This window comes from Mycteria americana, chromosome 11 (genome assembly GCF_035582795.1).
Source record: "Mycteria americana isolate JAX WOST 10 ecotype Jacksonville Zoo and Gardens chromosome 11, USCA_MyAme_1.0, whole genome shotgun sequence".
NCBI classification, from domain to species: domain Eukaryota; kingdom Metazoa; phylum Chordata; class Aves; order Ciconiiformes; family Ciconiidae; genus Mycteria; species Mycteria americana.
In genome coordinates this window covers 10,968,247-10,981,321 of record NC_134375.1, presented here as the reverse complement: position 1 = coordinate 10,981,321, position 13,075 = coordinate 10,968,247, and the positions used below count along the sequence as shown (strand labels likewise).

General features: G+C 41.8%; 1 protein-coding gene across 3 annotated transcripts in view; it reads left to right on the top strand.

Annotated features, from left to right (window-relative positions):
- Nucleotides 1-13,075, top strand: part of GRM7 (glutamate metabotropic receptor 7) — a 314,851-nt gene that overhangs the window by 272,552 nt on the left and 29,224 nt on the right. The window contains exon 9 of one of the 3 annotated variants that reach the window (XM_075514164.1): nucleotides 9,922-10,168. In XM_075514164.1, the coding sequence (XP_075370279.1) occupies nucleotides 9,922-10,168 (247 nt within the window). Of the gene's footprint in view, nucleotides 1-9,897; nucleotides 10,169-13,075 lie in introns of those variants that run through there. The other 2 variants (XM_075514166.1, XM_075514165.1) reach the window with 2 other exon arrangements.

The following is a 13,075-nucleotide window of genomic DNA, read 5'->3' as shown; positions in this document are numbered from 1 at the left end:
ATGGCGTCATGCTCAGCATATAAAGCTGGGGAAGAAGAAGGAAGGGGGAACATTTGGAGTGATGGCGTTTGTCTTCCCAAGTAACCATTACGTGTGATGGAGCCCTGCTTTCCTGGAGATGGCTGAACGCCTGCCTGCCCATGGGAAGTAGCGAATGAATTCCTTGCTTTGCTTTGCTTGCGTGCGCGGTTTTTGCTTTACCTATTAAACTGTCTTTATCTCAACCCTCAAGTTTTCTTACTTTTGCTCTTCTGATTCTCTCCCCCATCCCACCGAGGGGGAGTGAGCGAGCGGCTGCGTGGTGCTCAGTTGCCGGCTGGGGCTAAACCATGACAGTCCTTTAGATGCTTCTATTTGAGGCATTCTCATTTTGTTGACATAAATACTGACTTCAACCAATTGCTGTCATGGAGCATCATGGCTACACGGATGCTTCAGGAAAGCACCTGTGTAAGTCTCCGTGTGAGCTATTGAAGCAATGTGCCGTGCAGGGACTGCTGCCTTTCAAGGGAGTCCTGCTCCATCGGGATAGTTTCTACGGGCTCTCTAGGCAAAGTCGAGAGATCTTCTTTGCCTCTCTGCAGGTATTTTTTGAAGCTGGCGCATGTCAGAGAGAAGACCATATCAGTGAAGCAGGTTGCATTGCATCGTTGAGGTTAATGGAGGTGCGTGTTTTGTCACAGGTTGACAGGGTGTCTGAGGCTGTAAGTTGTGCAAAGCATACAGCAGCGAGGCCGTGTGCGCGCTCACGTCCCTGTCAGCCGTTGTACCCCAGGCAGAGCTGGCCAGCGACGGCTTCAATCTGCACCACTGCCCAGCCCAAACTCCACGCCATGTGTTGCATTTACTGCTCCCGCGGCAGCAGACAAACACTAAATTTTAATCCCTCCCAGAACTAGAGCAGAATGGGCAATAGTGAATGGTTATTTATAGTCCTCGAAGCCAACATTTACAGAAGTAATTCTTGGACTGAGTCCCCTGTGCGTTTGCTTGTCCAGGACAACTGAATATTGTCATTAAATGTAATACTTCCTGCTAACAGCCACTTTGCTTTTGGTCACCTTTGGAGATGAAATTGTGGAAGCTTAGCTGATGAGTCGATGTTACATTGTACGCAGCATGCAAGGTTTGGCTAGTTTCCTGAAGAGATTAGTGAAGTTTTGTTTTCTGCTTCAATGGTGGCGATTCTTCAAATCTGAATCTTTTCTCAGCTCCCCCCTTGTTCTCTTAGGAGGAATAATAATTGTCTCCAGTTAAATGCATGAAAGAAACTCACCCAGGCCCACAATGTTTTTGTGATGCTCTATTAGTTACTACTTCTGGAGTTTATTTGGAACTCTAAATTTCTGTTTAGTAAGGATAAACACAGAGATCACATCTAAAAAAAGTCCAGAACAGTCTATGTTATTTAGTCATTTTATTATTAGCAAAGAAAAAAAAGCCTTCAAAGGCATATCAACCCGTTGAAAGAGAGAGTTGTCTTAAACTGCCCTGACAAAAAAATTAATTTAAAGGCAAAATGTTTCTCCCTGCCTGCGTGAGAAGGTTTTCTTCTGGGCTTACCGAATCCTCCACCATCCCGCTTCTGGTGTTCTGGGGCGGTGGTAGGGAGCCTGGCCGGGGTTTGGGTTCGATTGCATCCCCTCTCGTTACTGCAGAGCTGCCACCCCAGGATAAATATTTATTGCTCCTGTCGCTGGATTTCAGTGCTGTGCTGGTATCAGCTCTTGCTTAGTGAGGACCAGCAGATAGCTGATGACCTCTTGAAAGAGCAAGACGTGATTGTTATTACTGGGTATAAAAGAAAAGTAATTTGGGGAGCTACTTTCCAAACTTTAATCTTCTTTACTTTCATATCTCTGAGGGAACTGTGATGTAGCTCTGTGAGTACTTGCTGTTCCTGTGGAACTATTTTTGTTTTTCCATTTCACTGAAATATATCCGCAAAGTTAACCTGCAGGTTTTTCTGATCTACTAGATGTAATACTGTGAGCATTTCCAAAGGACGCTAACTTAATAGACCAACTATTTTCACTGATGAAAGCTGTCCAACCTCAGGTCTGCTGCAACCAGCCAGTAAAATGCTTCCTGTCAGGCACACAAAGCTCCTTGTTGAGCTGTAGAACAAACGTGGTTTTTAGCTTGAAAATCAGTTTGGGGAAAAAAACCCAAAGAAAATGCCATGGGGCTGCATGCATGCCCCAAAGCCTACGTGTCCCACGTGCCATGAGTACCCCCGTGTGCCAGGGACGCGCGTCCCGTCTGCTGAGCCTGGCCCCTGCACCGGGAGCGGATCAGAGAGGGGTGGTCATGAGCAGTGAGTGCGGCTGTGCGTGTTCGGTAAGCCGCCCTAGTGCTGTCAGCCTGCAAAACAACCAGCCATTAACGGGAAATTTTCTGAAACTAAAATCCCATCATTTTCTTCAGTGTCACCTTTCGTATAATTACTAAGCACAGAATTTATAATTAAATGGTATGACTGATTCTGTGACATTCCCATAGACATTTCACAAAGGCTATTTGCGTGCCTTGCTATTTTGACAGTAATAACTGCAATCAGCATAACTACTATGATTTGTTTATCAAACATCCCTTGGGTAGCATCCGTTGTCATTTGTAAAACTTGGTGAGCATCACGATTTACATACCGTTGCCTCTCTCACATTGCTGTGGAGTTGTGTTTCTGAAGCACCGCTGATGCTCACCTCTACAGAGGAATGCGGTCGTCTTCCACACGTTGTCAAAAGTACACACCGAACAGTGCAACAGCACAAATAGGCAAAATTTGGTAAAAATCTTACAAAGAAAGTAGGCATTATATCTTCACAACAGGGATCAAAGGGCATACTTACTGCCCAATGGAATTAACAAGTGGAAAAGTGAGGAGAAAAGAGCATGTTAAATAATCATCCATTCGTACCCTTGAATAAAGAGAGTGCTGAGGAACAAGCATGTGTAGTCGTGTAGTTGATGGCGGTGTCGTAGTGCCCGTGTACCAAGAGACCAAATTAAAGTAGCGCAGGGAACCCTGGTTTGACATTACGGCACCTGACTGCTTGACATCGCAACCTTTAGTGTTTGTCTAAGTATAGAGTATGTGTGTTGGCATACGCATGTATTTTTTGCCTATAAAATATTCAAATGCTATAAAAGTATCATGAACTACTGATATAATGTGGATTATATTAATACCATTAGGAGCAGTAGGTTAGAAGAGCAGATAAGTGGTGTAGTCACTGTCTCTCATCTATTAAGTGACCTCTTGCAACTGGAAATCCCTGTCTTCTGGATTGTTTGCCAGATGTTTGCCTCTTTTATCCAAAATGCTGGAGCCTGGTGTCCACAGGGGGGTGTTTTGTGATCTTTTTTTTTTTTTTTTTTCCAAAATAATGTTAGCTTAAAAGAAAGGGAAACCGTTTTCCCTAAGCACTGCTAAAACCTTCTAATCTAGGAAAAGAGGTTTGGTTTTTTTCAGACTGCACTATTCTCCAAAGGGCACTGCTAAATGACAGCTTGAGCAGATTATGATGCTTAAAAGGATGGGGATGGAGGCAGGGGTCCTGGAAGTCGTCAGTAGATAAGCTTCAGGGCGGTGTGGTATTATCTGCAGTTGAACTGGTACCATCCAAGTGAAGAAAGCGAGTGTATGTCTGCATCCGCGGGAGCTGGCAGCGGGAACCTGGGATGTGCATGGGCTGCTGGAAAGCCTCAGTGGGGCATGAAAAGAGGATTACGGAGCCAGGTCGGTAAAGAGAGCTGACAGGACTGCTTCACACATAATATTTTATATTTCTCAGACAACAGAAGCATACAGTCCTTGTGGAAAGACATGGTTGCCTGGGTAAAGTTGCCGTTGCCTGAAACTTCCATAAATCAAGCTGTCTAAGGAAATGAGAATGGCGTTTGCTTTTACAGCTGGGTTTGTTTTTTTTTCAGTTGAGGGTATGGTGCTGCCAAAAGGAGAGGGTCGCACTGGGGGACCTTCACCCCCCGCGTAGCCCATGCAGGACTGTGGCCGCAGCCTGTCCTCCCTGCCCCACAGAGCCTCAGCTGGAGGGGCAGAAAGGGTCCCAAAAAAGGTGCAGGCAGCTGCTGACTCTTCAGTCGCTCTTGAATTAGCATAGTTTCAGGGGTGCTTTGTGACTGGAGATTTTTGTACAGTGACATCTGCCCTGGGTCCTGGCTGTAGGTCAGCATAATAACAGCTGCTGCTGCTCTACGAGAAATGTGATGTAGCCCTTGCAGCGGTTTGGGTAACGAATGGCCAACACCTTTGTTGGAGGGAGAGGGGCAGTGGTTCTTCCTAAGCGAAGCCCGCTTAAAGTCAAAGTACAAGAAGCACAGGTTTCACTGGAAAACAGGTATTTTCCTTTTTTTATTTGCCTTTAAAATGAGGTGGTAACTTTGGTGGGTAGGGACACTAGACACTAAAATGACTGAGAACACATTTATGTTCAAGTCTTTTTACTTTCCATATTTTTGCAAACATGTAATGCAGTGGGAGCTAATTTTAATTTTTATTAAAAAATTATTCTCATTCTTATATTTGCACAACATGATGTGGAGAATGAGATGAAATCTTCAGATGACCTGGAAGTCTTCTGGGAGATTTATAAACTGTCTACTTCATATGTAAGAACATTTGTTTTAATTCCCATATAAAAGTGAGATAAATTGGTTTGTGATAACACAAGTCCAAAAATATCTCAAGTTACCACTGTATTTCCATATTACAAAATAACACAATTCACTGCATAATTAGAAAGCTGAATGAGATAAAAAGAGCAGTTGCTCTTGATTAGACTGTGAATGCAAAGCATTAGCCTATAAAAAGTATTTCTGACTCCTAAAGAGACTTTTCTAAGATCTGCAGCTATAACTTCAGTTATTACGGCCCAGCAGTTGGAAATCTATCCACTGGGTTAGCGAAGACTGAAAGGCCAAATCCTGCAGTGCTTTACTTCTGAGAGTAATCCTAGCTCATGCAAAATCATCCATTGATATAATTTGTTCTATAAAAATTGCTGGTTATTAGATGTGTGTATTCAAGACCAGTCTAATTTTCTCTCAAGGTTTTGAAGGTAATTTTCGTCATTTGCGTGAATAAAGCAAGAATCTGGAAAACACAGAAATCTGAAATTCATATGGAAATCCTTTATGTAAAATAAATGATAAAATCTAGGTGCCTTTGCATGTGAATGATATCCTTAGGGTTGAGTTTTCTCCAATGCACTGCTTCAAAGTCTGATGCATTTATAACAGCAGTGTGTTAAGTTTAACATTAAGTTAAAATTCATCAAAATCCAGTCTGCTTGAGAAAGAGAGAGATGTGAGTGAGGATGACTTTGTCATCCCTCCAGAATGACTTTGTCCTTGTGTTGTAGCAAACGTGGCTTCAAACCCTCCATGGGAGTGGGCTTGCAGACACCAACACGACATTGGTTTTAGAAAGCGTTGATTTCCACTGGCAATACTTAGCTCAATCCCAGTTCTCATTCATGTCAAGTTCGAGCATCTCTCACTAAATTTGCATCTTAATTTCTTAATTTGATCTCAGGTTTGGAAACTACCAGGTTTCACCAGCCAGCTGTAAAAGGCATGCATGAATTATTAGACTCCCATTGTCGGTTAAATCTTATCCTTTGTATTTTAAGTCACCTATTTGCATTCATCTAAAATGCTTTCAGAGAGTTTTTCAGAAGAAGTGAAATAAGAAATGAAATAGTTTCATGTAAACTGCTTTTTTATGTTTGACTGGTAAAACCACAAAGCAGAGATAAAATACATAAAACTAAGACTCTGCATAATAAGCATATCTATTAGTTTCCCTTATCTTTATAAAGCTCCCATTTGTCATGAGAAGCATTGTGTGTCACTCATCCTGCCTTGTTCTACAAAAGCTCTTTTCTCCCTTTCCTTTTATCTCCCATCGGCTTTTGCAAGGTAGGAAACTTCGCTGGCGTGGTGCTGCAAAAGACCCCGTTGACTAAATAGTCATTTAACCTTCAACCCCTTAATAGCAAGAGGAAATAAAAATTAATACCTGTGTGCCCCTAGATAAAAATGTTACTGGCGCTGCGCTGGTTGCGGCTTTTGCAATCGCAGCAGCCCCGGATTAAGGGGAAGACATTGTGTCAAACCATCCCCAGGGTAAGTCACCTCGAAATCAGGCCAGATCCCCGCTGGTGTAGCCCATGGAAAACCACGTAGGGAAGCCGCTGGCCGTAGCATGTGGCTGTGGAGGTGCTCAAGCACTGGTGCAGAAATCTGCCGTCTGCCCTTGGGAGCAATCTCCCGCAATGTCTCGGGAAACCTGTGCCCACCCACCCGAAACACCCGTGTCAGGAGCGGCGGCTCAGAGGACAGCAAGTGACTCCGGTGGTAGATTTTTGCCCGTAGCTGATCATACCTGCAAACCCACAAGCTCATCAAATGTAGTTATCCGGCTCCCGCGCAGGAGGCGGTGGCCTCGGTGCGGGTTGTGTGTCCTGCTCCAAAGGAGCTGTGCAAAGAGGGTGCCCTTCTTCCCTTGGTGTGTACATTCTTCACTTGTTCTTATCTTCTCTTTCTGAAAAGAAATGTTAGTATGGCGTATCAAACTAATCAGCTGTTCCAAAATTCAGAAAATGCCACGCGTAGGTAACAAATACTTCTCCCACTGAGGATCCATTCGAAAACTTCTTGCTACGTAGTGCTTTTAAAAGCAGCTCTTACTCAAAATGCATCTTTCCTTCTGCTTTTCTAGGATTTTTAGTTGCTGTCACACACAGTGTGTCTATGACATGTGTCTATGAGTGTGGTGATAGAAAGTTATTTTGCTTAACTGACAAGTTCATCAAAATTCCTATGGGGAGCTGTTGTTTTCCATGCCGAAGAAGAAGTGGGATTTGGGTGGAGAAAATCTGTAATCAAACATAAATATGCTCTTTCTGTCTGTGGAACATAAACAACTAATTATGTGTGTCGTGCTGGCAAGGCTGAGCCATTAGCTTTTTTTTTTTCCTTTTTTTATTTTTTTTTTTTATTTTTTTGCCCCGTGGTCCAAATTCCTGCTTTCTGTATAAAGGTTTTTATGTTCTCTAGGAAAGTGAATCAAGAGTTAGTTGCAAAGCATTACCATGCATTTTTCACCATACGGCTACTTGAACAGACTTTCTGTGAGTTCAAGCCATTTGAGATAGCTGCTGAACAAAACACCGCTCCGAAGCACCGATACATCTTCTGTATTTGTGACAGGGCTCTTCACTGACATAGGTATTTTCTAACCTTCTAGAAATGTAGATCTCATTCAGTAATACTGCTTAGTAGATATTCAGTGCCTGTCAGGTTTAGTTATATATCCTGTATATAGAAACAGAGGTAATTCTTATTAAACACGTGGTACAGAGCCACATCCTTTTCAGACTAAACCAGAAGGACGGCAGACGTTATTAAGCAAGCTTTCTTCCCAGGTATTAGCAGAGAGAGGTGTGGTCTGAATACAGAGCTGAGAAACACAGTCGCTAGGTGTAATGTAATTTGTCGAGTATGTCCACAGCATCTTCCTGGCCTTTAGAGGTGTTGGTACCTGCAGCTCCTATAGCCATTGCAGGAGCTCTGTATAAAATAGAAATAATGATGAGCTTACTTAGAAAAGGATAAAAGTTGGTAATAAGTTACAAACACTTTGAAGAGAAGGAGGGTATCTTCCTGTTTATCCTGCAGCCCTTAAATGTTATATTTTATATATTTCATTTCCAATTTTCAAAGACCTATTGAATTTAATTAATACATATTTAAGTCTGTGTTACTCGTATCAATGCAATGCACTTGACCCCGACTGAGTTACAGCTGATTTATGTGAACATAACTGAAAGGAAGATCAGCTCCAAGGAAGCAAATGCATTGTGAACTGTCTTATCTTTTAAATGTTCTTATAAGATAAATAGACATAGTGCTTATGTACATAGAAGTAAAAGTATAGAGAAGAACATTCAGCTGCAAGGTATAAGGTGAGGAATAAGCAGCCAGGTGGTAACTCTGCAGTGAAGAGCAGCAGGCAACAACACTACCTGACCGAGAAAAATAAACATCGTGTTTCACAGCAGTGCTATAAGATAAATTCAGAAAATAATCCTCCAACAAGGAGGCTTCAGTGGAGCACCACATCGGCTTGGAGCATCGCATCTCGGTGAAGCAGCAGGTCAACGGCAGTGTCCAGGTTAGGGGGAGACAGAAGGGCTGAGGTCTTCCCAGTGGCTGAAGTTGGGAGAAATTGCCACGTTATCTGTCAAAGACCAAGGGGCACCATGGTACCATACTTCACTTTAAAAGTTCTCCAAAAGGCAGTAACTATTTAAATATATAAAAGAAGGTAACAGAGGGCGTGGTGGCCACTTGCTCTTCGTTCCACCAGGAGAGGACAATTAGCAGCTTCGTTCAGGTACAGACCGAATGTTTTGGAGACCTGAGCACTCTGCAAGAGTTTGGTTAGGAGGCTGTGAAACTTCCATCAGAGGATGGTTTTAGGACATGGGTAGACAGGGTGATCTGTCAGAAGTAGTTCTGGTGTAAATGGCTTTTTCTTGGGGCAGGGTTTTAGACGAGGTGACCCCTTGGGCTCCCTTCCAGCCTCGAATGGTGTAGCTTGGCCCAGCGTATCTTTTCACAGGATGAGATTGGTTATGTCCCAGTGTCCTGACTTTGGCAAAATTTCTGACAACATCAGTGTCATTTCCTTCTGATAATGAGTAAATAGAAACTGAGAAAGCACTTCAGTTTTTGCTTGTGTGCAGCTGTATGGAGACACATCCAGGCACAGCACACTTTTTAATCTTTCTGTAAGGCATTTTATTGCTTCCAGTGGTGGTCTTAATCACTATAATAGCAACTGTTATGTAGATATAACTGGCAAGTCTGGAGACAGTCATATTTTTCTAACTATGGGAATTTGGAAATACTTGGGCACAGTCAGCATTTTACTCTGCCATTATATTTATTCATGGGGTTTTTCCATCAGAAATTCAGGCTGATTAGCACTGAATAGGAGGAGAAGAGGAAATAGTGTTCTGAAGAAATCACCCTCAATGTGTAATGATTTTTCCATTTATATGCATTTACCATATATTTAATTTTTTAAGAGGATCCGCAGAGACTTTGCTCCCTCTTCAACTCCCTCACACCTGTACTGTGCTGCCTCTGTGCTTTTTTTTAACTGTGCCTGATCCTCTTAAGTCACAAGGCTTGTTCTGGTTTATCTATTAAGTGTATCCTCTGAAAATATAATTAAGAAAAAAAAGAAAAAAAAAAGCTTTTCCACCCCTCTGTATTTGCAGAGTATGTTTTTAAATCCTTATGGTTTCTTTGAATACTCATCTCATGGCAGTACCTGTTCTCTGACCTGCATGTATACTATTTTTTCCTAGCTGAATGTCACAAGCACACAAATCATTGTGTACTCTCTGCAAAGTTATTTCAATGAATTGTAGAGAATTAAAGTATAGTAAAAACAAAAAAATCCCGCCTTCCTCACATTTTTAAAGAAGTAAGATTTTTTTACTAACCTGTGTTATTATAGTTCCTCTTCTATAACTCACAGTAGACCTAAATTTAAATTTATACCAGCATTATTTCAATCCAAATCTGATCTTCACTCTTTAAATAAACAAACGGAAGCTATACCATAAGCATACAGTAGAAATTGTGTTGTTAAGGACACTGAAAGTTTCTAGCATTGAGCCTCCGAAGAGGCTGTTGATACCACAGGTAGCTGCTGTGTGTTGGACCTCATGGTGGTTTGCAGTGCAAAGGTCTCAGCTCATTCATCTTTGGTTGCAAACTCATTAAAAAATGCTTTTAAATGGTTACTTAATGTTTGAAGTACTACAGCCTGCTTCCCAGTCATCTTATTTGTAATAGTGTCTCATGTGTTGTGTCTCCTAGCTCTACATACAAACTACCACACTTACAATATCCATGAACTTAAGTGCTTCAGTGGCCCTGGGGATGCTTTACATGCCGAAGGTGTACATCATCATCTTCCACCCTGAGCTAAACGTCCAGAAACGGAAACGCAGCTTCAAGGCTGTGGTCACAGCAGCGACCATGTCGTCACGGCTCTCGCACAAACCCAGCGACAGGCCCAACGGCGAAGCCAAAACGGAGCTGTGTGAGAACGTAGACCCAAACAGTAAGTACTGCTGATCTTCTGTTCGTTGGCTGGCTGGGGGTTTTGGAGACATTGACCAATATCTGAGGTTTAGGGTCTTCGTCTTATTTGGTCTTCTCAGTTAAAGATTTTTGATGTCTCACACATATATATAATTTTTTAAATTCTCTATTTCCTCCTCACTTTTTGAGTTGTGCCTGTTGGCATCAACGCCTTACAAAATGTTTGCTAGCTGTGAGTAACTCCTCCTCCTTTCCCTCCTCTGTGAGTGAGAAATCAGCAGCATCCTTGAGTATCAGACCCTTCAGCCTGTGTCAAACTCACACCTTCCTGACCCTGGCAGGTACAGTTTCCAGGATGAACGGAGGGACAAAGGCCAAATTCATTGATAACTCTCGTAACCTGAGTTGTGATTTTGTTTCTTGCAGTTTCTTTACAAAAATCTCACCATCCTTGAAGATTCCCATTTAAGGATTTTATCCAGTCCTATAAAAGTGAATGCAAATCTTGCCACTGATTTAAAAGGAAAATAGATCGAAAAGATGCTTCCAGTTTCCTTAATGTGCATAGCATGGTATACTGTAGCACAAAATTACATACTGAGGCCATCAAATTTGATTTGCATTTGAATCTGGAAGGAGTTGAGGAAGGAGACAGCTGCACAACTTTGTAGCATATTGGAAAGGTTTAGACATGTCTGCAGTTTTTATGAAAAACAGATCTGAATGTGGAGAAATGCCCTTTCCTTGCCCATGATCCGTTCATCCATTTGCTGCTGAAATCCCTGCCACTTCTTGTCTATTAACTGCCATCTGAATATCTGCCTCAAAGCAGAAACTCTGCTGTCAAAGCAAAGTGGAAACAGCCAGCAAATTATTGACACAGCACTTTTCCTCCCTTTATTCACCCCTGGAGTATTTTTCTCTGATGTCTTGTCATGCAGGTATACAAAATATATTCTAACTGGAAAAACAAAATTTGTCTTTGGAAACTGAACTATCTGAACTACCTGAACTATGATTCTGACATAAGACAGTAAGGAAATGCTTCTCATAAATTAAGGACCATATTATGCCTCCTCCAGTCATACTGAACAGAGCCCTCACCGCAAGAGGAAATATATTTATTTCCTGCGTTAGAGTATTACCCAGCAAGAGTAAGAGTTGCAGAGTCCTCTGCCAAGGCAAATTTCTGTGAGGTCGTATTGGCCACAGTGAAGGAACGCCTTCCACTGCCTCTGGGCTCCAAACCTGCTCCTCGCTCTGCTGCTGCTGCTGCTACTGAGGTCGAGCCCTCCAGCGTGCAAACCCGCTGCTCCTCGAGCTGTCCGGGCAGCATCGCTGCCGGAGACGGCCAGGTCGGAACAGGCCTTTGAGGATGGAGGGAGAGGCAGGGGAGGAGGAAAGGGGAGGGTTTTGAAAGACAGCCGGGGAAGGGCGGGGGAGCGTGTGTTGCTGAACTGCATTTCACTAATTGCTGTTCTGGTCAAATGGGTTGGAAGTAGTTTCTCCTCCAGAAAAGTAAAAATCTAAAAATTTCCACTCAAAGACTTGAACAACAAGAAAAATATAAAAGTTCTGATGATGAAATGTTCAATGTAGAAACAGAGGTAGAGCCCTGTGGGAACTACGCTTGGGGGTTTCCTACTCGAGGTTTCCCCTCCTGGTCTCATTCTCCCGTGCTGCATCTTATTGCTGTTTTCAGACTTCTGAGAATATTCTCCCCCTGCCAAAGAACGGTCAGATTTTTCCCTGGGAAGGAGATATGTTTATTAAAAAGAAATATTGCTCACTTAACCCACCATATTCCTGGTAAAATACAAATTTTTTTCATCCAGGACTATATACTAGAATATGTTTTTAAGAGGCAGGAGAAGTAAGGGACAGAATCCCCCTGCTTGCCGAGATGTACCGCTTTCTGCCGTAAGCATCCAGTCTTCATCCCGGTTTTGTTAACACTGATTTAAAGCTGGGGTAAAGTCCACTGGGAATGAAACCCTCACAAATTCAGAATTAGTGTGCGTGAAGGGAGAATGCTTTCTGTGAACTCATTTGCTTACATGTAGGATTCTAAAGCATATAAATTTGTTTGTTCAACCTAACCAGTCAGGAGATGTGCAATAGTATTAATTTATATGTCTTTCTCCAAGTACTGGGCTTTTACATTTTTTATGGTTCGGAAAATAAATTTTCTTTTGAATCTTTTAATTATTTATATGTATAGTACCATCTGTTCATATTATCAGCTGCATCTACTACTACTATTTCATTCCCTGGATATGTGTGTTAATAAAAACTATTAGAAAATCAAATGAAATAAACTACCGCTGTACTTAAAGTATTTGGGTACATTTAGTCCCAGTGTGAGCTACTACTACAGTTAATGGGAGCTTTCCTATAGCATTCAATAGGTTGTCAATCAACCCCCTAATCAGGCAACATTCAGCATGTATGTCTATACAAGTAACTCATTGAATACCTGAATTGAGTTTCTTTTTTCTTTAATTCGAATATTTTGCTTAAAAAAAAATGTTGAGAGTTCCATTTTTAGGTGGAAAAATTGAAAACATATTAATGAGCTCAAAAAAAGCAACGCCATCCAAGCAAACTCCCCACATTTTCAGTGAAAATTTGAATAGGTCTCAATAAATAAATAAGGTTTTGATGTTTTCGTAGCAATTTGACTTAAAAAAATATTTTATGCAGTGGATGGGGAAATTTTCAGAATTTTACCAATTGGAAAATAGGAAACGTGAACAAAAATTGCCCCAGATGTTTGCATCAATGCTATTGCCCCAGATGTTTGCATCAATGCTGTGAGCATTTTTTTTCAATCTCAAATATCTTTCTTCAAAAGAAAACAAACCCAATGTATTTTCAGTGTCTCTCCTTTTAAATTGGTTTTGATCCAGTAACGATTGCTAACAGT